General features: G+C 34.6%; 1 protein-coding gene across 1 annotated transcript in view; it reads left to right on the forward strand.

Moving 5' to 3' along the window:
* The first annotated feature begins 2,125 nt into the window (after positions 1 to 2,125).
* Positions 2,126 to 25,984, forward strand: part of LOC131949442 (multiple epidermal growth factor-like domains protein 6) — a 55,093-nt gene continuing 31,234 nt past the window's right edge. Inside the window, exons 1-13 of the mRNA XM_059311347.1 lie at positions 2,126 to 2,174; positions 2,423 to 2,545; positions 3,384 to 3,506; positions 12,938 to 13,060; positions 14,056 to 14,178; positions 15,266 to 15,388; positions 18,444 to 18,581; positions 18,999 to 19,121; positions 19,633 to 19,749; positions 20,375 to 20,524; positions 23,549 to 23,691; positions 24,823 to 24,978; positions 25,514 to 25,690. Of these exons, the coding sequence (XP_059167330.1) occupies positions 2,126 to 2,174; positions 2,423 to 2,545; positions 3,384 to 3,506; positions 12,938 to 13,060; positions 14,056 to 14,178; positions 15,266 to 15,388; positions 18,444 to 18,581; positions 18,999 to 19,121; positions 19,633 to 19,749; positions 20,375 to 20,524; positions 23,549 to 23,691; positions 24,823 to 24,978; positions 25,514 to 25,690 (1,668 nt within the window). The remainder of the gene's footprint in view (positions 2,175 to 2,422; positions 2,546 to 3,383; positions 3,507 to 12,937; positions 13,061 to 14,055; positions 14,179 to 15,265; positions 15,389 to 18,443; positions 18,582 to 18,998; positions 19,122 to 19,632; positions 19,750 to 20,374; positions 20,525 to 23,548; positions 23,692 to 24,822; positions 24,979 to 25,513; positions 25,691 to 25,984) is intronic.

Consider the following 25,984-nt stretch of genomic DNA (forward strand, 5'->3'; position numbering starts at 1 on the left):
GCTTGAAATCTTCGGGGGGGGGGGGGGGGGGCGGAAAACTTTCTTCGGGGGGGGGGGGGCGGCGGACACTGTTAAAAGTATATATTTTCTATATAAATTATATAATTTTCATTTCGTTCGGGGGGGGGGGGGGGCGGTAAAATTTTTTCGTGGGGGCGAAGTCCCCCCGAAGAGATGCCTGGAAGAAACTCTGATTAGTATCCCTGTCCTTGAACTCTCATCCCCACCCTAGTCCTAGCTTTACTCATAGCCCTTATACTAAATCTACTTCTAGCTATAATTCTTACTCAGCTTGATCCTTATCTTAACGCTAATTAGGGAGAGTGTTAGGGTAGGGTTAGTCCAATTCCTAGCCCTAGCCTTAGCCCCAGCCCTAACCATAACCCTAGCCCTAAACCATAACTCTAGCCCTAACCATAACCCTAACACTAGCCATAACCCTAGCCCTAACCATAACCCTCCTAGCAATAATTTTAACCCTAGCCAAAACCCTAGCCCTAACCAAAACCCTAGCCCTAACCAAAACCCTAGCCATAACCCTAGCCGTAACCATAACCCTAACCCTAGCCATAACCCTAACAAGAGCCCTAACTCTAAATATAACCATAAAACTTACAGCGATTCTGACATTTAAAAAAAACAATATACAAAACTCTCTTCTGACTCTATTTCAAGATTTTAGACCTAATCAGACTTTCTTTTCTTTAAATTGTCCTCTTGGTGATATCCAAAATTACAAAATATTTAGACATAGACAATCGTTGTTGCTCGAAATTGTTGATAATTATACAAGTCTGGTTTTCAGGGAACAGGGGACGTAATCTGGTTTGATTGGAGGTTATCTTCGGAAATAGGAGACATTTTTTTGTTGTCTTTTTAGCCCTGTACGTTACAGCTTATGAGATCAGATTTCAGTAATCGTTATGGGGAGGTTAGAGGGTCTATATGGGGATTAAGCTAGAGTTGTAGATTAGAGCATAGACATCTAGAGGGTTTAGTCTAGACATGTAGATTAAAGCATGGACCTTTGGGTTGTTGGCAAAGTCTGGAATTATAGAGCATACAACTTTGGAAAGAGGGCTTAGTCTAGAACTATAGAGCATGGAACTTTGGAAAGTGGGCTTAGTCTAGAACTATAGAGCAGTGGCGTAGCGAGGTCGGGTGTCACCCGGTGCGGCACTTTTCTCTATATATTTTGCTATTTTTTGCCTTGGTTTCACCCCCCTAAATGGTGTCACCCGGTGCGGTCCGCACCCCCCGCCCCCCCCCCCCCCCTCGCTACGCCCCTGCTATAGAGCATACAACTTTGGAAAGTGGGCTTAGTCTAGAACTAGAGAGCATACAACTCTGAGTAGTGGGCTTTGGCTAGAACTATAGAACATGGAACTTTGAGTAGTGGGCATCGGCTAGAACTATAGAACATGGAACTTTGGGTAGTGGGCTTAGTCTAGAACTATAGAACATGGAACTCTAGTGAGCATTGGCTAGGACTATAGAACATGGAACTCCAGTGAGCATCGGCTAGGACTATAGAGCATGGAACTCTGGGTAGTGGTCGTAGGCTGGGCGTGTAGACAGAGTTTCTTACAGGCATCTCTTCGAAGAAAGTTCCCCCCCCCCCACCCCGAACAAATTGGAATTTATATAGAAAACATATACTTTAACAGTGTCCGCAACCCCCCCCCCCCCTCACCACCCCGAAAATATCAAGTACTTCCCAGGAGAAAAAAAAGTCTGGAAGAAACACTGCGTGTAGATTAGAGGGACCTAGCGTGTAGTCTAAAACATAGATATCTGAGCATGGGGTTTAGGAGAGACGTGTAGATTAGATCACAAAACACGGGTAGTGGGCTTATGCTAGACGTATAGATTAGAGCTTAGGGGGTCTAGACAGGGTGGAAAGGAGGGAGGAAGCTTCGATTTTTACAATAGGACTTATACTTTGGGCATAGGCTAGTTAAGGCATCAATTTCGGGCAGAAAACAGATTTGCTTTTTAGGGTATCAACTGTGCGCGGTGGCTAGGCTAAGCTTGCAGACAAGGTCATGGGCATTCTGGCATCGATTTGGGCTAGTTTTGTTAGTCGATGCATGGCCAATGTAAAGCGAGTAAACTGGACATATAAATGTGTGCATGGGCATGTGGGCGTGGGTTAGTGAGAAGAGAAGATTGCAGTCAGTCCGACTACACAGTGCAGTGGCCTATTAAATACTGTTTACAATGTAAATATTATGCCTTCCTTGCACAAGTTTGAAAATATGTTTACAACTCTGCACTTGCTAAAAACTCATCAACAAACAACGACGGACACGAAGCAAATTTAATTGTTTAAATTAAAGTAAAAGAAAAAATACAACCCACTCCAGTTTTCAAGAAGAAAATTAAAATTTATTTTGATTTTTTATTTTATTTTGTGTTGCAGACGTCAACGAATGCGCTATCAACAATGGCGGCTGTGAGAAGGATTGTATCAATACGATTGGTTCTTATTACTGCAGCTGTCCAATGGGATACGACCTTGATCAGGACGGTAAAAAGTGTATTGGTAAGTTTATAATTTAGTTTAAACGTTGTTTAGAATTACTAGAACCTTGACTAGAACATTGACCAGAACCTTGACTAGAACCTTGACCAGAACCTTGACCAGAACCTTGACCAGGACATTGACCAGAACATTGACCAGAACATTGACCAGAGCATTGACAAAAACCTTGACCAGAACATTGACCAAAACCTTGACCAAAACCTTGACCAAAACCTTGACCAAAACCTTGACCAGAACCTTGACCAAAACCTTGACCAGAACATTGACCATAACCTTGACTAGAACATTGACCAAAACCTTGACCAAACCTTGACCAGAACCTTGACCAGAACATTGACCAAAACCTTGACCAAAACCTTGACCAGAACATTGACCAAAACCTTGACCAGAACATTCATCCGACCATTTTAATATCACGACTCCGCATTTTTAACAGTCAACTAGCAATGACACCTTTTATTTTAGCGATTTTGTCTTTGAACACAATGATTAAGCTTAGTGGAGGCTTGATGGCTTTGGAATCGGTGGGAGGCGATTATGCTCCTCTAAAAATCTCCCGCCTAAGACAGTGGGTTATGATTTAATATAGTTTAACCAGTACTTAAAACGATGAGCACGTGACCAGTGCCACCACGTGACACCTGACACCACGTGACCAGTGACAACACGTGACCATTGACACCACGTGACAACTGAGACCACGTGACAACTGAGACCACGTGACCAGTGCCACCAAATGACCGCTGACACCACGTGACCACTGACACCACGTGACAAGTGACACACCACATGACTAGTGACACACCACGTGACCAGTGACACCACGTGATGTTTTCAGATATCGACGAGTGCCTGGACAAGAACGGCTACTGCGACTCGAAGTGTGTCAACACCCACGGTGGGTACAGGTGTGAGTGTCCCAAGAACCACAAGCTGCACGCCGACGGCCGCAGGTGCATTGGTGAGTACAGTGGTTGTGTTGTTGTGTGCATGGGAGATTAGCTCTACCCGTTTACTGGTATACATCATCAGTGTTTCTTCCAGACTTTTTTCTCCGGGGGGGCACTTGAAATTTTCGGGGGGGCGGTAGACTTTCTTCGGGGGGGCGGACACTGTTAAAAGCATATATTTTCTATATAAATTATATAAATTTCATTTCGTTCGGGGGGGCGGTAAAAATTTTTTCGGGGGGGCTTTGCCCCCCCGAAGAGATGCCTGGAAGAAACTCTGTACATCATAGTCCACTCCATCAGTTCGTCCTCGTCGCCATCAGAGTTTCTTCCAGGCATCTCTTCGGGGGGGGGGGGGGGGGCACCATCCCCTCCCCCCCCCCCCCAAAGAAAGTCTACCGCCCCCCCCCCCCCCGAACAAATTTGAATTTATATAGAAAAGATATACTTTTGACAGTGTCAACTCAGAACCCTAAATCCAACCCTAAATCCAACCTTAAATCCAACTCTAAACCAACCCTTAGCCAAAACCTAAATCCAGCCTTAACCTAACCCAAAAAAACGCAACCCTTAACCAATTCCTAAATCAAATCTAACCCAAAACCAGCCCTAAACTCAACCAAAACCTCATAGCCCCACTACTCTAGTAGAAAGTACAGTTCACTTGGTCACTTTTTTTGCACTATATCCCATCCCGCGGAGTGATACTGAATTAATCGTGATGGGGCTGATTTTAAACGAAATACTACGCTAACTGCATCCAAACTTGACTGATGTTGCACTTTTTTCGCCGCGTACGCTACTCAAATTCCGCACAACGAAAACAAAACAGACACAAGCCTGCAATTTCCGGACAGCGAGCCGACTGTGATTTCAGATATTCAGGTGGGCGTGGCTTCATGCAGTCACGTGATGTAAATGTCTCCGTTGTAGACATTTTGTCGCGACGTTCGTTGCCTATACAACCGATACGTAACTCCCTCATCTCGAACAAACGAAAAAAAAAATTCACTTTGTTCTCTATCCTTAAAAATTCAATACCGCTAATTAATTATACCGACTAGCCATTTAAACAAAACATAGCCACCGGCTATTACAGTTAGCGAGAAGAAAGATGGATGCCCTTGACAGTTCCGCCGATCTGGTGCCAATTATGGGATGGATTGATCACGTGGGTGAGAAAGCAGACCTCTCAAACTGATACATTTTCCACCATTAAACCACGTGCGTCTGCCGCAACGGCTGGGGCGTAATGGCGCGCGAAAATTGGCGGGAAATCGTGTGGTGCGGTGCAGGTCGTAATTCAGAAACGGCCATGAGTGATTAACATCAATCTCTCAGAGAAGTGGGGTGAGGGATGGGGGGGGGGGGGGGGGGGGTGGGGGGTGAAATTATATGTGCTTGGTGGGATTGTTACAAAACTCAAACTTATGACTGCTGGGCAGACAGTAATTATAACTAGCCAGGTAATAATAGTCAGTATGCTCCGAAATATGGCAGGGTCGATGAAACCAATTAATTGGCGTCGCTAAGGGGTGTGCTAGCTTGGGGGAGGGTCAGCCCAAGGCAGAGGCGTAGCGAAGGGGGGCGGGGGTGCGGACCGCACCGGGTGACACCATATAGGGGGGTGACACCAAGGCAAAAAATAGCAAAATATATAGAGAAAAATGATAATTTCACCTAATTAAGTGATTAATTCGAGTGTTAGTCTTTTAAGAGGTGAAAATCGAAAGTTTGAGGGGGAGGGTGCAAATCGAAAGTTTTGGGGTCTGGCTTTTTGTGACGATGTGTGGCGGAGGGGAGGGGGAGGTAAAAATCGTCCCAAAAAGCGTGACGTCATTTATGGATGACCCCATACACTTATAGAATAAATATATTTAGAAAAAGAGAAGGGGGGGGGGAGAAAAAGAGGAACGAGGTGGAGAAAGTGGGGGGATTAAGAGAGAGCTTATTAGTATTACAAAATCTTGAGGCTTCTAGCTAAGTCAGTAATTTATTCAGTATCATCACCAACAGTTCCCGTCTAGCCATGTCAGTATTTATGTCATCATTTTAAGTCAGTAATTCTTCAAAAAAATATGAGTCTGCATTATTTGTGTACAGATATAAACACGCCCATAAACATTTCAAACCACTTCCGGCATCAGACAACTGTTTACTTAGCCTGCCACTTTGGCCCCTCCCACCGCCATATTTGTTCTATTTTTAGCTATTCGCGCATGTTTTCCTCTGATAGTGCCATGTTTCTCCTTTTTCAGCCGATTCCGTTTATTTGTTTGATCGTTACAGTTAATTGGTCTTTGTAATTGTTCGCGTTAATTGCATCAAGGCACCGAGCAACGCCACTCGTTATGTAAACACTAGCAATCTGTCCCGTCCATGTGCACGGGGCGGACGATGTGAAGAAGGCGGTTCGCGTTATTTTATCAGAGAGCTTTGGTGAAATTAAAACCCATTTGTTATGGGCGAACGTTTTGAAATCAGCGTTTGGACGGCGTGTTAGAAATAAATCTCGAAATACTTAATGCTGAGGGGGGGGGGGGGGTAAAAAAACTTTTTAATATGCCGTTGTCAATATGTAATCACCTCCATCTCTACTTCAGACGTGCTTCCATCAGTACTTTCAATATGAAGTACTTTAACATTTTATAACTGGTTTTCCGATTTCTTAAATTTCTGCATTGCGGAAGGTTTATATTTCTACGATTTATTGACTATTTTGGTAGATATTAAACGAAGAAAAAAGTGTTACTTATTGTTTTTTTTTAATTAGTAAAAACTAAAATGTATTAAGATTTTTTTTTTACTAACAGTTAAAATGTATAAATTGCTTGCTAAAGCTTTGTTTTATAAATGGCATTAAAATTCGTTAGATTATCCTATCAAAGAGAAAAGATCGTGATTAAACATTGTTATGTTGTAAGGGGGGTAACAATGTAATTTGTTTATTTAAAATACGCGACCTGTATTTCGCTTGCCTCCCATGGATAAGACTAGTTTTTTTTTAATCGATATAAAAACTAGTCACTACGGTGTTGTATTATATTGTATAGATTCTAGTATATTAAGCATGTCCTTTCAAAGTATAGCCTTTCCTAAACCACTTACAAAATAAATATAAAATTACGTTTTAATCTAAAAAAAACAAATGTCACACTGTAGCACTGACTATTATCTTTCAATGGAAATGAAATGCAAATACTCATTTTTAATTTCCATTGACGTTTTTTTTTTTTACTGTTGATTTTGTTGTGTAAATAAAAGCTTAGTGGCACAGCTAATGCGAGAGCTAATCCTTAATTGCTCAATCTGTCACGTTAATCCTACAGGGCTTGTAAATTAATTAGTTAAAGATTAGTTTAATCCGTGTGATAAGCCCACACTATTTCGATAAATATAATAAATGAATCTTGTAAACTTTCCTATGAAAATGATGAATGGGTGGAATTATTTTGTCTTGATAACTCAGACGTGGATAGATTGTTTATTAGATTATTATTGATAAATATAGTGTTGTAATAATCGTTGCCCATCCCACTTCCCAAAACAAATCAAGCAGATACTTTGCTTAAGATTAATTAGTAAGTAAAGCATTATTTCAAACGTTACCAGAGCACGTGAGGTGGGGTTCTATTACCTTGACGTATAAAAGGACTGTATGGTCAGCATTATGCCCTGCCACCTTTACATTCCGTCAGATAGCTATCAGAGCAGGGTGGATTCAGGGTCGTCATTGGAATTGAGCCCGGGATCCGATCTACAGACTATTTCGAGCCAGCAGTCTACTTTTCGACCACTCTTTCTAGATGAATATGCCCCCCCCCCCCCCCCCCAACAAAACAAAAAAATATTTTAAGAAGATAGACTTTATATATAAATGGTTTAATACGCATTTAGAAAATCGTTGGTCTGGTAATAAATACGAATCAATAAACAACAAAAGACTTTACCCCCACCTCTTTGTAGATGTATGTTTTTGAAATTAGTGAACCAATTAATAATTTATAATGAACATCTGAATTTCGAACGCGATACAAGAAATAGCTGATGAAAATAAAATGTGAACGGTGTGACCTGCCAATTTAAATTTTTAATTTAGCCGACATTTTTTAAATCACCAGCATTAAGTACTTCGACGATCGATTGTAATGAGCAATTATTTATTATTGAATTTTTAGAAAATTGTTATATTGTTATTAGTCTGTTATTTATAAATATAGATCTAGATCTTTTCATTAAAACAACAATTTATAAAGAATTATTTAAAGCGTTAAAAAGTGTTGTTTTAAAAATCTGCCCAGTTCACGGAAGTTATATGTTTCTAGACAACTAATGGACGCGGGGGGAAACTATTCGGGGTTGAAAAAGAAATCGTCTATTTTTTTGCTGGTTTCGGCATGAGCTAAGGAATGTCATGTGGAAGTGTACATTTTTAGATACAGTCCAGAAGCCTCGCCTCTGTCCCCTAACATTAGGCAGGCAAATGACAACTCTTATACCGTGCCACGTATCCCAGCACAACAAAAATTTTAAAAATATTGAAGTTTGAAGTCATCAAAAATTAAATTTTGGTTGGACAAAAGGTCACAATTTGTTTATTACGGACAATAATTAGAAGTTAGATCGAAATCTATAATCTTAATTTAATAGACATATCATTAATATAGATCTAAATCTATATTTGAATAATCTGGCTCTAGAAGAATACATCTACTCTAGGCTAGGTATACTGGTGTACAGTCTTTAATTAAATAATAATTATTAATTACTCTACTCTTAAAAAATCTTTATAATAAACATTTGGTTAAGGCCTGTTTAAAATTTATTATACCCCCCTTTTTATATTTGAAACTGAAGCACCAAAACCTGATGAAAGATCTAGTAAATCTTTGAAGAAAAGGCACTTAAAAACTGAAGACAAGCACAATTTAACTGAAAAATACTACATTCATCTGGATCGGAGCAGTTTGTCATTGCATTTTATTTTTAAATATTGCACTATTTAATAGAACTGGGAAATAATGTTGGGCAATGCTGTAATAACATTCGTATTTCTTATCCTCTGTGATATAAATATTCACTTAGGCACCCAGTTGTCAGTGTTCTGCATCAGTTTCTTTCTCTTGCTTTGTCTTGGTCAAAAAATGTTTAGACAATCTGAAATGAGCTACAGAAGAAATTGTTTACAACCACCTTGCTGTAGCTCTATGGAAACGAGACCAGCATATCCAATCACATGTCAAAAGCCGCCTACATCATCCTGTATCACAAGGAAGAGATACTTGGGTAGAAGATTATATATAAGTCTGGCTTCTCCCATTCGACCTGAAGATGAAAATTATGTCAACCAACCTAGAGTTAATCACACTGAAAATCGTGATGATAATTTTGTCAACCAACGTAGAATTGATCAAGCTGAATACAGTGAAGAAAATTGTGTCCATCAGCATAGAATTAAGCAATCAGAAAATGGTTATGCAAATTTTGTCAACCAAAGTAGAATTAATCAAGCTAAAAATGGCGGTGCTAATTTTGTCAACCAACATAGAATTAATCAAGCTGAATATAATTATGAAAATTTAGTCAACCAACACAGAATTAATCAAGCTGAAAATAGTGATGACAATTTTGTCAACCAACATAGAATTAATCAAGCTGAAAATAGTGATTACAATTTTGTCAACCAACGTAGAATTAATCAAACTGAAAATAGTCAAGAAAATTTTGTCCATCAGCATAGAATCAAACAATCAGAAAATAGTCAAGAAAATTTTGTCAACCAAGGTAGATGTAATGAAGCTGAAAATAGCTATGCAAATTGTGTCAACCAACATAGAATTAATCAAACTGAAAATAGTTATGCTTATTTAGTCAACCAACGTAGAAGTAGTAATCAGGCTGAAAATATTTGTCATAATTTTGTCAACCAATATAGAGTTAATCAAGCTGAAAATTATGGTGCAAATTTTGTCAACAATCATAGAAATCATCAAGCTGAAAATTGTGATAATTTTATCACTCAACATGGAGTTAATCTGTTTGAAAATAGTGATTCAAATTTTGTCAACCAACAAAGGACTAATCAAGCTGAAAATTGTTGTGGCAATTTTGTCAACGAACAAAGAATTAATCAAGCTGAAAATAGTGGTGATAATTTTGTCAACCAACATAGAATTAATCAAGCTGAAAATTGTGGCAATTTTCTCAATCAACGTAGAATTAACCAAGCTGAAAATAGTGATGGTAATTTTGTCAACCGACATAGAGTAAATCAAGTTGAAAATTGTTTTGGTAATTTTGCCAAGCAAAGTAGAATCAAACAAGCTGAAAATAATGATGCCAATTTTGTCAGTCAACATAGAATTAATCAAGCTGAAAATAATGATGACAATTTTGTCAACCAACATAGAATTATTCAAGCTGAAAATAGGGATGACAATTTTGTCAACCAACGTAGAATTCATCAAGCTGAAAATAATGATGCCAATTTTGTCAACCAACGTAGAATTAATCAAGCTGAAAATAATGATGCCAATTTTGTCAACCAACATAGAATTAATCAAGCTGAAAACAGGGGTGATAATTTTGTCAACCAACTTAGATTTAATGAAACTGAAACTGTGCTGTATTCAGAATCTTTAAGTCAGCATTGCGTAGTAGAATCCCATGTGCAAGCAAATGAACATTGTCCAGTGTTCTGCCATGCTGATGAATCACGACCCCAATCCAGGTCTTGTGATCTAGTTTCAACTGCTGTTACAAGGTTTGTATCAGTAGAAACTAAACTAATGCAACTCAAAGGTGGGGAGCAGATACCCAAGTCTTATTTTCATTCTGAGGCTGAAACTAATTTTATATCTGATATGGAGTCAACTGCTTATTTTGAACAAGAAAGTTCTTCTTCCTCAAGCGAAAGCTCTGGATTCGTCTCCCCTTTCCCATCAGATACATCTCACCAGAATAAGAACCAGAGAACAAAGAGCCGTGCTGATGAAGTTAGTATCAAAAAGGATCAGAAACTTTTAGATGGATTTGGAGCTTCGACTGATTCTAAGCTTCAATATTGGCAACAATATCAAGCGAGTGAAGTTATTGAATGTTTGTCAGATAATTCTCTACATAGTAGAACCTGCAATGAAACCCACTCTAAAGTAACTTCTGATGTGGTTAAAACCCATTCAACATCACCACATTCAACTTCTTGTCTAATTAAAAAACCATATGTAGAAAAAAACATTTCCCCATCCAATACAAATCTGGAAACTAAGCAGCAAAAAATTATGAAAAACATGGAAATGAAAAATGAACAGTTGAGGGACTCTGATAAATTAAATCGGGGAAATGTCGCATGCAAAGAATTGAAAGTGCATCCTGCCTCACCACCTCTGCAACAAATTCCTGTGACTACTTTATCTAAGCAAAGGCAGATGAAAACTAATGATAAATCAAACATGTTTCAAAATAAACTGAGAAACGTAAGTTCTATGTCTTTAAATCAGAAGGTGACTAGAACTAAAGGAATTAAAGAACATCTCAAATCTAGAAATAAAAAGATTCTCACTTCTCAGTGCAGGCAAGCAGCAGTCTCTAAATATTATCGTTTCTCGCAAATTAAACCGCAGGATGATAAAACACTATCTGGCATAAGCTCATTCAAATCAGTCTCTAAATTATCAACAAAGTCTAAAGAAGTAAACCTTCAATTAGGTACTGACTCATCTCAGTCAGTTTTTATGGAAGAGAAAAGCCTTATACCTTTTCCTTCTCCAAATTCTTCCTCTGATTACATTCCTCAGTCATCTTCCATGAAGCAAACTTCGCAGACCTGCAAATGTTGTAGTGAAATAAGTACAGTCAAATCATCTTCTGCAGATGACAAAGTGAATCATACTCAACCGGCTAAGACTAGCAAGGTTAAAAACATCAGTAGAAGAAATGTGACCAAAAGGACAAAATTAAGGAATGCAATGACATCTCCACTGGTGACCATGCCCTCTAGGAAATCCCAATCGTCAAATGGCCGACTGCAAGTCATGGATAAAAAAGTCATGACCTCCCCAGCCTTGACCTCTGTTTCTCAGCTGCATTCCTCCACCCACTCCCAGGAAGTGAGCCCCGTGAGCAGCGAGCCGCTCCCACCCGTGAAGTTCACTGGTTTAGATTTCAGCAAGAATGAACAACAACGTTTCTGCAAGGCCAGCATGGGGCCTGGTGATCTAAGCTGCAATATATCACTAGATGCTTGTCCGAGTGTTGTGGTTCAGTTTACCAGCTCCCCTCTCACTAAATCATTACAAAGTCATCGAGCAAATCAAGAAAGTAACACCCCTACGTCGGAATGGAGTTTTGAACTGTCTTGTGAAATACAGAATGATTAAGTCCTATTGCTGAAATAATACAATATTTAAAAGAAAAAAAAAAATATGTATGAAGATGTTTGGGGGAGAAAAGGAGGGGGAATTTCTTGGACAAAAATTTAGCCAATAATGTTGTCATCAATTCTTAATATTAAGTATATCATTCTGCGCATGAGTAATTTGCTTGCTTCATAATGTTTAGGAAAAAGTTGAAATAAACTGCTTTGTAGTCAAATGTGTAAAATTTCTCTATGGTGTTTAATTATTTTTTTTAATAATTACCTGTCAAAATTTGATTTGTTTTTTCTTTGATGTTCATGCAAATTCATCTTACTTTTTTTTATTTAGAAGAAAATGTTGGGCCACCAACACATATAAAGCACAGATTCCCAAGCTTTTTTGAGCGGCCACCCCTTTCTATAAAATCTAAGCAACCTGCAGCCCCCACCCCATAGATTGGGAACCCATGTTATAAAGCAAGATATTTTACCAGATACATGATCAGATAGATCATAATAGCTGATTCTCTTATAAATTACACAGGATGTTTATACAAAATATTTATAGCTGATGCTAATTAGAAAATGTGGAGTTGATTGCTAAAAATGAAGTTTTCCTTTCAGTTGAAAGTTATTTGTTCTTTAAGTATTGGTATTGTTTCTTGTAGAGAACATTTTAGTTTGTTCTAATTTTTCTCTAAAACGTTATAATTTTTTCATGTTACTTATATATGATATATAGTCGAGACAATTATTTTTTTAAAAAGTGAGGTTTTAATTTATTTATTAAGGAACCAAACAGAAAAAAAATTGTTTTATTTACTTTTATCAATTATATGTACACGAAGGCATAAAAATGAATGTATTAAGTGTTATCTCGTGTAGCCTATATTTCAAATTACTAAATTTACTGAAACCTTGAAAAGTTATAATACATATAGTTTGATAATATTCTGATTTAGCTGATAATATAAGGTCTATTTCATTGTTGCTGATATTTTATAGAACTTATTTTTGCTGATTCGTAAATAGTTCTACTTTGTATATAATTATATATAATAATATCTGTTTTGCTTTATATCTTAGCATTTACTGGCTGTAACCTGAACAATGGAGGGTGCCAACATATTTGTGTTGAAGGCTACTCTGGTCACTTCCACTGTAAATGTCGTGAGGGATACCGGTTGGTGGATGGCAAAACATGTGAAGGTAGGATGTGAATAAAATATTGTTGAAATAAGATGGACAATCTTGTAAAGGTAGGATGTGAATAAAAAATTGTTGAAATAAGATGGACAATCTTGTAAAGGTAGGATGTGAATAAAATATTGTTGAAATAAGATGGACACTCTTGAGGAGTTAGGATGTGAATAAAATATTGTTGAAATAAGATAAACAATCTTGAGGAGTTAGGATGTGAATAAAAAATTGTTGAAATAAGATGGACAATCTTGTAAAGGTAGGATGTTGATTAAAAAACCTTGTTGAAATAAGATAACAATCTTGAGGAGTTAGGATGTGAATAAAAAATTGTTGAAATAAGATGGACAATCTTGTAAAGGTAGGATGTGAATAAAAAATTGTTGAAATAAGATGGACAATCTTGTAAAGGTAGGATGTTGATTAAAAAACCTTGTTGAAATAAGATGGGCAATCTTGAGGAGTTAGGATGCGAATAAAAAAATTGTTGAAATAGGATGGCAAAAGGTAGGATATGAATAAAAATAGAGTTAAAATCAATATGCCAAGTTTAAATAGATAGAAATTATTTTAAAGCAATTCTTGCTGGATGAGGCAATTGAAACACAAAAGTGTTTAACATAAAAAGCAAGCTTTGTGAAGTTAAGATTTGAAAAGACAAACTTTTAATGTTCATTTGTTAAATATACATAAATTTATACGGATATAAACAAGAATGTGTTTTTTTAAGTTAATTAATTAAAAACAAAAATGTTTTTATTCAAACAGAATCATGGATAGATGGCTTGACTAAAATATATACGACTTTAAAAGTTTATGCTACATTAACAATCTATTGGAACATAACAATTATTTTAAATTATTATTTAGATAAATTTTTTAGCTATTACTATAAAAAATAAATTTAGCATCAAAAACCTTGACTCATAATTGTTCTACATCTGATAAGTTTTTTGTTTTGTCACACCAATGATTTCCCTTTAATGAGCCTATTTTGTTTGTAGAGGAGAACCCTTGTCAGAGCAACAATGGAGGCTGTGAACACAAGTGCACCAGTGAGAAAGGCAGAGCAGTCTGTCGCTGCTACCCTGGGTACTCTCTCTCACCCAATGGCAAGAACTGTGAAGGTAATTTCGCCTCTTCAGTACGCTGTTTTCCATCGTATGGCTCTCTTTTTTTAACTGATTTGGTGGGTTAATCATAATGATAAACGTACTGCTGAAATGCAGTTTTGCTGTAGAAATATTCTTTTTAAATTTAAAGCAAAAAATAGTTATGTAAAGATTACATTTTTTAAAAATTCAGTACCGTTACATGATGTTAGTTAAATCAGAGATGTATGCAATGATGTTGAGATTGATCTGAAATATAATTTTGGTGATGTTAGCAGACTAGGCTTCAATCACCCATTTTGTCAAATACGTAGCGGCAAATAGGACGTACGGACTTTACATATTACATAATGTGAAATTTTATTTACGCTGTTTATGGTAGTTTTGGTTTGTAAAAGCACTCTTATTAAATAAAGCAATTAACTTTAAAAATGCAAATTTTATACATATAATTGATGTCTTAATTAGTATTTGGATATATGGGTTCACTATGCATTCTAAGAGGAGTCCATTAGAAAAAAGTTATCTTGCTAAAATTGAGCTGACTATACTTTTTCACCAAGTCAGTTGTCTGATAAAACTAAATTTATCTTACTAGGTTCAATGAGTTGTTAAGTTGTTTTATATTTTAAGTTAGTAGTAAGCTATACTATAAAAAAGTATTAGGAAGATCCCACATAATGTTTTCATAGTGCAAATTGTAGACAAGATAATTTGATAATTTATAAGCTACGAAAAGATGGAAATAAAACACCAGCTTCTGTTGTATTATTTTATTAGTAAAGAACCAGATTTCTGGAGTATAGTGTTATTAATGTTAACAGATGTATCCTTTACCAATGGACTCATCATATAGTGCATTTATTGTTTAGAAATAGTTTTATTTTACTCAATGTGTAGATTATAGAGTTGTCTTTATTATCCTGCATGACAAGGGTTTATTCTTAGTTTATTATTTATTTGTCTAGTTTATTATAACTACAAATTTGTTTGTTCTTTTTTGTGTAGTAGTATATGTATATACAGGTATTGAACAATTTAATCTGAAGATTTTAAAAAACAAAAGGGTTTTGAAAATAAAGAGGTTCTGTTTGTTCTAAAGATATTGATGAATGTGTACAGAACAATGCTGAATGTCTGCACTCTTGCATCAACACGGTCGGCTCCTATGTCTGTGCTTGTACGCCAGGCTATCAGCTTGGTGTTGATGGTAAATCTTGCTACCGTAAGTATCGCACCAGGAACATACTTGAAGCTCCAGCACATTTTTTTAGATATTTTACTAAAACAAAATAATTAATTTTTTCTTTTACAAAATACTTTTTTCATTATACTTTTGCAACTTATTGGCTTATATAGTAGTTAGTTGTTTTTTTTTTTTTTTAAATTAATACTTTACCCTCTCTGGTATTTGAAAGGTTCAAACTCAAATAATTTAATTAGCTTAAAATCAGCTCATTTTTAATTAATTAAAAGCTTCTACTATTAGAAATATTACTAGAGCTTTTTGCTTTTTTGTAGTTTCCTGCAACAAACGCAGGCCTACTTATCATTAAGCTTGGCATATTTTATAGCGCATCTTGATTTTAAGTCTGTGATGTTCTGTTCTTAATTACTTTTAAGCATGTAAGGTTCGAAGTTTCATGCAGGATCAATGCTGGTTGATTCTAATTGTGCATGTTTAAATAAGTATTGTTGTTCAGTATGTTGTAAATTTTATGAAGCGCCCTATATTCAACTTCATTCAAATTGAAGTAACCACAAAACTTTATTAAATTTCACCTTTTTAAAAAAATACCAAACTCATGCTTAAAAATGAAATTAGGTTTTTAAAATGATTTCAGTACTTTTTTAGAACCTGTGATAAAAAGATTTGAATAACTTTACATCACTATCTTTTTATTCTTTAGTGAACATGTCATTACAAAAGTTGCTTAGAGAACAGAACTATGGAACTAGTCTTTATTAGCATAAATTTAAATAATTTACACAAATAAGGCTGTGGAGTTACCACTTAAGCCTTTGGCTTTGCTCAGCAATGAATATGAACTTATTCATATTTCTTTTTATCTTATTATGTGTAAAAGTAAACATCTATCTAAAAAAAGTTACATTTCTCTTTTTTAATCAAAAACTATATAAACTTTCTATTATAAGTTTGAAAAAGCATGAATGTGAAGTTTGTACTTTAAGTTGTGTTTACTTCGTGATTACTGTTTGTAAAAATGGATTACATGAACATAGTTGTTGTTCATGGGCGTCACATTTAACAGGATAAAGCAAGTTAAGCATTGAGCTAAAGTTTATATGCTGCAAAGTAATCTAGGCAATGCTTGGTGATGAATGATCAAACAAAACACACCAGGTGATGGTTTAGTTGTACCATAATTACATATTTTTAACTGCTGCATTATTTACCTTTGCCTGACTAATTTATTGCATTATCCCCCTTGTTGCTGTGTTGCTCCCATCCCTTGCAGCAGTGACTAACACCAGTAGAGACGAGGGAGAAGGTAATTTTATGCTTGTACTCTTTTTGTCTGGCTTGTGTTCATGTGTATCTGAAAACGTGTGTATTGCAGAAACGCTGACACTAAAATTGTCCTACTACTTTTATCTATAGTCCTTAGTATACTGCTATAGTACACATTGAACAAAGTATTGACAAAAAATATAAAACGGAATAATTACAAGATCCAGGAGTACAATTATATCAACTAAACATCCACTTTTTAAAATTGTCCTATTACTTTTATCGATAGTCGTTAGTATACTGCTACAGAACTCATTAATTATTGACCAAGTCTATAAAGCAATTACAAGACCCAGGAGCACAATTTTATCAACCAAATATCCATTATTAAAATTAAAATAGTGGCTCTGAATTGTAAAAATTATTTTAAAAAAATAAATGTTTTTAATTTTCCATATATCGTGAGGCTTCTAACACTGAATATTTTACTATCAACTGTTTAAAGTTACCAGTGATCAAATAATAATTATAACATAGTGGATAAATGCCTGAATCACATTTTTTGGGTCAGTAGAAAGGTTTCTTGAAATCTAGCCTAGACATTAGCTATATCCTGGCAAATTGACTCCATTAAATTTTGTTTTTTCCATTATTATGTATTTGTGAAGAGATAAAAGATTATATAGTTTAAGCCTAAGAAAATGGGTAGAAGTAACTTGCTGAAGTATAGATTGAACTCTTTTCTGTCTCTTATAAGCCTATAATGTGGAATCTATGCTGGAGAGGCTGAGACTACAGCATAACCAATCTGGTGACGTTTGTTGTTTCTAACAGTCCCAGTAGGCTTATCTGTTCCTCTGTTGCATTACCAAGTTAGGGGTTATGTTGTAGCTTCCTGTTTGATGTACAGCGGGTGTCTGACGCGCCCCTGGCACAGTTTTGGTTTCATCAACTGCACTTATTCAATGTTTAATGTCTCATAATGTCCGATATATTATAATTAGGTGGATGTAATTCTTTAGATCTGTAATTTAGGCCTATTTTTTTTTCTCTTAGTCTGTACAACTTAAGGTTGATAATTCATTGGAAAATATGTTCTATCGTGTATTAGCCTTATCAGTTTTTTTAAGGTTAATATTTTGTTTAAAAAATTATGTTTAATTATATATTAGCCCTTTTAGTGCTACTCACATTTAAAAAAATATTTATTTTTCTCAACTAGCTTGTAACCGTAATATTCCAGGCCAGTCTTCATTTTGGCTTAAATATTGACTTTTGTGTTGAGTTTTCTGTCTTAAATGTAAACTTACTAGTTTTATACTTACATTGAAAGTGAGGCTCAAAATAAATGTATGGTCTATTTTTAAACAAAAACATACATGTTCTCGGTGTTACTTTCTTTTACATTAATATCAGTTTTTCTTACTCCAAAACAATTATTTTTGTATTAGCTATTTATAATGATTTCAAACCCAATAAATGTTTTTGGTTAATATAACTTCGTGTAGCTATTAACTGTATTAAACTTAACATGCACTCAAAGAGAAATTAAATATATTTTTGGCACGACCTGATCTCACTTTACACCAATTATTATTAACAGTACTTCAAATTATAAAGCAAGTTAAATTATATTTTTAAAAAAAAACAATTTTTTGTTAACAAATATAAATCAATCTATATAACATTTTAAAACATCAGAACTTATATTTCTTATAAGATATCAGCCTATTCACATTTTATTAGTGCTTGTATTCTTTCAAAAACAAAGTGATCTATCCCCTCTGATTGAAGCTTTACTTTGCAGGTATTGAGATAGAGGTAGTGGACTATTGTGCTCTCAGTAATGGCGGATGTGCCCACAAGTGTAAACACAGTGAACATGGTCCCATCTGCTCATGCAGGCAGGGATACAAACTGCAGGCTGACAGCAAAGCTTGTGAAGGTAGGCCTATGTGTCAGTCATTGTTACAAATTACATTTGAAATCATGTGTCGCTATTGCAGGTTACATGTTTATCATGTGATGTTTTATCTTTACTCCACAAGACAGTACATAATTCTATTCAAATTAAAATGTAATTAGCTATAAAGATGTAAACAAGACAATAATGAAATACAATTTACACCTGCTAATTATTGTGTAAAAGTCTACATTTGCTTCAATAATTAGAATATAAAACTGACATTGGTAGTTATATTTGTATTTTCTTGAACAAATCTAAAATATCTAATATTGTGACTACATGTTATAACAAATGGTCTGATACATGTAACAATTCAATCTGATTATGCTCTACACCAAATATCTGTGCTTTGATTCCTGTAATGAGCTCTCTACCCACCAAACGCTATGATTCCAGACATAGATGAGTGCACAGGCCCAGACAAATGCTGCGCTGACCTCTGTAACAACAACCCTGGTGGCTACACCTGTGGATGCAGATCTGGGTTTTTACTTAACATGGATGGGTGTAACTGTGATGGTTAGTACTAAACTTATTATATTTAGCTTTTCTCATGGTCATTACACATTTGAAGTATTAAGATGAGTAGTTTTTTGTTGTCATTCTTAATTCAGTTAATTTTTTTTCAAGAGCTGCAACTCTAGCTTACCTATTCTCCAGGATTTTAAATATAGTTACATAGCTAGACACTGGTGCCTTTATAAAATATATCAAAGAGTCGCCAAAATCATTAGAGGGTATTTTTGCTTTTAAACAATGATGTCTTGCAAACATTTGTTTAAACATATTTCATGATAATTATATTATGATCATGGATATTATATTTAAAAACATCATTATTGAATGTTAATTGATTTTGTTCATCGTCCCTATTAATATATTTTATACTGCGATTATTATGATTTTATTGTGAGGATATTCCAAGTGATAAATGTGTTGAAGCTCTGATAGACAAGCACTTAACACATTGTTTACTTCTACCACTTGATGCATGAATACCAGATATAACAGTGGCTGTTTCTGTTGACAGATATCAACGAGTGTCTGAATGACAATGGAGGCTGCGAGCAGCTGTGTGTCAACGCTGTTGGGAACTACAGCTGCGTCTGTAACACAGGATTTATTGCTCACGGCAAGACATGCATTCGTACGTATTTTGTATGTCTTTTTTTGTCTTTCAGCTGTTAATGTTGGCTGAATGTTACCTCAGTCTTAATTCATTTCAACAGCATTCTAATTTTAAAATCTTGGAACTTAAATCTGTGAATTAGCTTAATGGAAAAAAAAATAGTTAGCTTCTTGCTGATATTCATTTTTAAAAAAAGCATACTTGTGTTAGTAAACTTATATTTAGATCAGATAAAAGTTTAAATTAATTCAAAACAAAACCTTCCAATGTAAAGAATTTTATATTTGTTTTTGTGTCATTGTCACTTATAACCAGGGTGTTGTACTTTTATCTGTATATTCTTTGATTCAAACTGTTCCCATGTAAATTGTTTAATGTGAAAAGGATACATTTACATTATGCCGCATTTATAGCTAGCTAAATATTGCATGAATAATATTTTTTTTTTACATTGAGCAGCTTATTTTGAAAATTAATTAATGTTGTGTTCTTAATTGATGTCTTTTTTTGAAGATGAATATACTTGTAGACTTGACGTCTTATTTTGAAGATGAATATATTTGTAGAGTTAATTGATGTCTATTTAGAAACTGAATATCTGTTGTAGATTTAATTGTTGTGCTTGCTGTTGTGTCTTGATAAGCCACAGAAGCTCTTATTGATGACCCTGGCCCACAAAGAGGAGACCTCCCCAGGATAAGGTTCCAGAACACACCCAAACCAATCCCCGTTGAAAGTCCGGACCTGGTTGATAGCTTTTCTCAAGAGTTAGCTGACCACCAGCACATTTTTAGTCAGTACATTTTTTTTTGGTCTTTTTCTTACTGTTTGGTTGTCTTCAAAACTAATTCATGACACAGACAATGGTTGTGCATTTTTGAATGACCTTTGAAGTAGAATACTAAGAGCTAATACTTAACCTCATCCCTTCTGACCTAACCTTATTCTCATTCAAGTTTCTAATCTGAGGATAGCCCTTTTCAGATAAACTTAATGGAAATAAATTACTTTTTTTAGCATGATGTAGATAGACTTTACAATCAGTTAAAACAAGAATTCTGATTATGGCCTTTGTTAAAATTCCTTTCCAGATTTTAATTTAATTATTCATTAAAAAAAAAGAATTAAACTTTAATATATGAAGTCTTTTGCCCAACAGAAATATCAGAGAAACTTTTGTAAAATATAATTATTTGACCATTAAAAACTTAAGTAATAAGTTCTTTATGCATGGTTGTGCACCCCTTACCTCAGCATTACATTTTTGCTTAATGTTTATTTTTGCTTCCACTATATAGGCCTATTAAATTTTATACAATTCTGATTGCACTAAATTTCTATATACAGTACTTTAGGTTTTAATTGCTTTTTAATTGTGATGTCACCTATATGATAGCTTACTTTAACACAACTAAATATTCTTGCATGAAATTAAATTTTATTTGAATTTTTTAACTTGATAAAATGTGTCCACATTCTAGCTTAACCCTCCTGTTCCTTAAGATATCTCAAGACTGGCTATTTTTCTTTTTCCAAAATTATTAGAGCAGAAAGTTAAAATCATCTCTCTTGTTTTTTTTTGTTTTTTTTTTGCATTTATAATTGCATCATAAACATAACTATTAACATGTGTAAGTAATTTTTCTTTTATAATCCACTTCCCTGCTAAAGGAAATCACACTGGTAAGTTTGCAGTTATACCCTTGGTGTCTCTGTCTTCATTTTTTATTATTTCTACTCAGTGTAGTTTAAGAATATTGGGGACGTGTTTTTTTTCTCTATTTTTTAAGAACTTATCATGAAGACATTATAATACAAGTTTTCAAGTCAGTAGCTTACAATGAATGATTTGATAGTAATTAGTTTTTATATATATAAATAGCAACATAAAAATAATCATCTAAGAACTCTTCAATTGAAAAAATTAGAATTATACAAAGAACAATTTACATACTTGTTTTTGCTTGTTAATTAAAGTTACTTTTGGCTAATTTATTTTAACGAAGATTGGTGCTCCTTTTATATTTTCTCTGATTGGTATTAATCTGTCTTGTAACTACTGCACAAAGTTGACTAACGCATGCAGTCCAATCACATTTAATCTTTTTTCTTCCTAAAATGTTGTTACTGCACCTCCTAACAGGGCTGGAACCAGAAAGATTGAAAGGTTAAATGTCAAAATTATTGTAGCTCATGTTTAGTTGAATATTTATTGTCACAGTTTAAAAAGTGTAGTGGCAGATAGCTGGTGGAAAGTAGATTTTGTTATAAATTTTTAAATGGAATATTTTTTGCTTGTTTTAATTAGAATACCATAATCAGTTTGTTTTGGTTAGAATAACACAGGAATTTAAAAAATCATCACTATATTGTTCAAGGGAGATTACCATGTAAATTGTGCTTTAAATTTAAAAAAAAAATTACTTCCCTTGTGTCACATAAAAGTAGCTATGGCATAATTGTGAGCTATAATCTAAAAATTTAGATTTTTTATTTATTTGAGAAATCAACATTCTAGTTAAAGTGAAAAATAATTATTTGAAATAAATTGTGTTTAATTTTATAAATTAAACATGTGCTTTTAATTTTATTAAATTTTTTTATTATAATCTTGTTATCATTCTGTTTATAGCTTATGTTTTCTTTCTTGGGGTTGTATATAGTATACTTTTATTTTCAAAACCTCAACTTCATATCACAGTTGCCTGATTCATTTGTTTTTGGGTTAGTTGTTCCTTTGTATTACGGCAAAATGGCCATGTTCTGTTTTACTTATTTTATTCGTTTTGACTAAACAAATTGGTGAGAGCTAGATTTATGCTATTGCTCGCTGATTTAGACAATATGACAATTTTACCTTTTTTTTTATTTTAATGTTAGAAAAAGGGATTCATGTAGTAATAAATATAGTCTCAAGTTCTGATAAATATAAATATTTATATAAATATAAAGTGTTGGTTTTATCAGGGATGTGACTGTTCTGAATTTCTAGATTTCTGAATTTTTCGTCCGATTTTAATTTTTAGTCCAACATTTTCCACAGATATTTTTTATTTTTTAATGTTGCCATCCAGTTAAAGAAATTTGCCTTTCACTATCCTAGATTACTTAACCACAAGCTATTCTAAAAACATTAAAGTACATGGTTACTATCAGATTTATTTTTGGCTCACTATTTTAGTATTAAATTTTTTTTCTCCAGTGCTCTATTCCTTGAACATTAATAATTGGCCCTTTTTAATTTCAGTAATTTGGGTAATTTTATTGACCATCACATTATTTAAAAAAGTTAATTACAAATAATTTTGGATACAAATTAGCTTAAAAAAAGCATCGAGGCTGGTCTGAACTATTTACGCTTTTTTTTTCCTGTTCTGGTCACATCACTGATTAATGTAATTTATGTACAAAGTAACATTTTAAAATCTTCCTTTTTACTAATACCATTTGCATTTTTTTTTATATTGAGCTAGATCTAGATCTACATCTGTCTGCTTGTTGCATGTGTTATGTTCCTTAACTCCAGCTTTCCTATATTCTATATGGGTTATCTCTTTTTTATATAACTATCATTTTATAAAGTTTTTTAATGTCAGTATATTCCATTCTGTTTTATTTTCATTTCCATTTTTAGTTTTTTTAATGATTACATTAGCATAAATAGTACATCTAAAAAAAAGGTCAATTTTTTTCTTGTCTATGTGTTACCTAGAGATTGAGACAACTCAAGTTGTTAATTGATGTGATGCTAAATCACTAATCTCAACATTAACATAATTACCATAGATTTGAATTTGATTTGTGCTTGATTTACCAGGGTGTATTATGGGCACGTTTGGACCGGACTGTTTGTACACGTGTAAAAATTGTGTCAACGGCGCCAAGTGTAATGCCCAGCAGGATGGCTGTGTGTGCAAGCCTGGGTGGAGAGGTGTGCTGTGTAATGAAAAATGTCTAGAGGTCAGTCACTTAAGTCATTATTTATAACTGTAAAGTAAAGTTTCCCTTTCAAACCTGACGGTCTATGGGGCAAGTGAAGTTCACTTGTTTCACGCTAGGGAAAGTAAAGGTGGCTGGGCATAGTGCTGACCACACTATCTCTTCATATGCCAGGGTCACAGAAACAAGTGAACTTATTTATAACTGTGTTGTTTAAATATTATTATAATAAAATAAACATGCATATTACATGTAACATTAGAAATTCAAAATTCAATGGGACAGGTGAAATAATTTTTTTATTATTGTGAGGTGGGGGTTGTGGTGGGAGAAACTTTGAGTAGCACAAGAGTATGCTCAACTATCTTTTGTTTCATTCTGGAGTGGGAAAGAGATATTTGGATTAAGAAACCCCACACTGTGTGTTAGTATCTTAAGTGTTCAAGACTCAATAAAGCTTGGTGTCGTGTGGGTGTGGTCTCTGGTCCTACAGAATCAAGCCAGAGGTTGAGGATTTAACTGCCAACAGCCTGCATTCTGATCTGACCAGCCTGTCCCTATTTTTTTGGGGGATGGGGGGGGGGGGGAGCTTTTTATGACTGATTGATAGTCTTCTTCTCTCTTCGTTATTAATTGTAATGTGAGAAGGGATTTTCACCAACAAATTCACAAATTATGAATAACTGAAAAGTAGAAAAAACAAGAACTAAATAGCGGCGTATGATATGCCGCGGGTCGGCTCATATGTTATACTAGTATGTGTAATGTTGTTAAATGACGTGTCCACCTGTCAAGCACCATAAGCCGTTGCCTCCGATTTCAGCCTGCCTTTCTCTTTGTATTTGCTGCCATAGCCTTTATCCAATCAAGAGCAATTTATAAGGCAGCAGTTGTTTGGTTATGCAGTTTTCTCTCCTAGATGAGTAGCTGTCCCCAACTATCGAGCCTCATCTGCCCAGGGGTTTTTTACTCTGGACTTTTTGATTTAGCAGCCGTACCACGCAGACCTCCTTCATGAAGTCTAAGTCATAAAATCTTTCATTATAACCAGTCATCTAAATGTTCAATTTGCTTTTTTTTTCTCATATAAAATACAAAAATAAAGAAACAAAAACTTAAAAATTGATTTCACCATTTTATTTTCAATACTAGGGCACATATGGAATTGACTGCAATAGCATTTGCCGATGTAAGAACGGAGGAGAGTGCAATCATGTGACTGGTGACTGCAAGTGTCCACCTGGGATAGAAGGGGAATTCTGTGAGGATGGATGCCCACCTGGTTTCTATGGCGACAAATGTGACAAGGTGATATTTAAGTTTCATTTAATTGAATTTAATGTCAGTCTTTATTTTTGCATGTATAATTAAGGTGCATTTCAATTGATATAATTTTAAAAGAGCTCTGTTGAATTTTAATTCAATATTAATTTGCTTATTCAGTTAATAAAAAAGAACACAAATAAAAATGTGTTTTATGTTATACTAGTTTGTGTAATGTTGTTAGATGACATTAACAAAGATAGATTAAAACAGATCTTGAAAGTAGGATTAGTATTTTATTCCAGTTGTTATTCAGATAATAGGGCTGGTATTGTAGGTCACCAACCAGTTCTATGGCTCAATAAAACCTGCATGAGCCATAGAACTGGTTGGTGACCTACTTACCAGCCCCATTGTTTAAAGGCACCAAGCATGTCTTGAATATCAAGGGGCACAACTGTAATAATTCTTGATGGCATGACTTACATAGTTTGTTCCCTTATCAATTACAACCCCCTTACATTACTAGTAAATAAAGCATGAGGTCCCAGTTATTGCAGTGATTACCCTTTTGTTACAGATATGTCCCCAGCAGTGTGCCAGTGGCTACTGTAACAGGAAATATGGTTTGTGTAATTGTAAGCCAGGAAAGTTTGGTCCATCCTGCAACCAGCCTTGTCCCTTGTTTACATTTGGCTCCAACTGTCTGCAGCAGTGTAACTGTAACACACACAACTCCGAGGGCTGTGATGCAGAGGTCAGTCGCTAAATTTTATTCCCCTTTTATACACTTCATTTTTTTTTTAATTTTTTTTTTTTTTGCTAAAATGTAAGTTATTACCAATGTTTGAATCTAAAATGTTAAACAGTGTACTGAACAGTCTGATGTTTGTATTGAAAATGTTAAACCGTGCTTTGGACAGTATGATGTTTAAATGTAAAATGTTAAACCGTGCTTTGGACAGTCTGATGTTTAATTGTAAAATGTTAAACTGTGCTTCAGTGTAATGTTTGAATGTAAAATGTTAAACCATACTTTAGACAGTCTGAT

This window comes from Physella acuta, unplaced genomic scaffold, assembly GCF_028476545.2.
Source record: "Physella acuta isolate Inbredline_101_S28 unplaced genomic scaffold, ASM2847654v3 ptg000698l, whole genome shotgun sequence".
In the NCBI taxonomy this organism is placed as follows: domain Eukaryota; kingdom Metazoa; phylum Mollusca; class Gastropoda; family Physidae; genus Physella; species Physella acuta.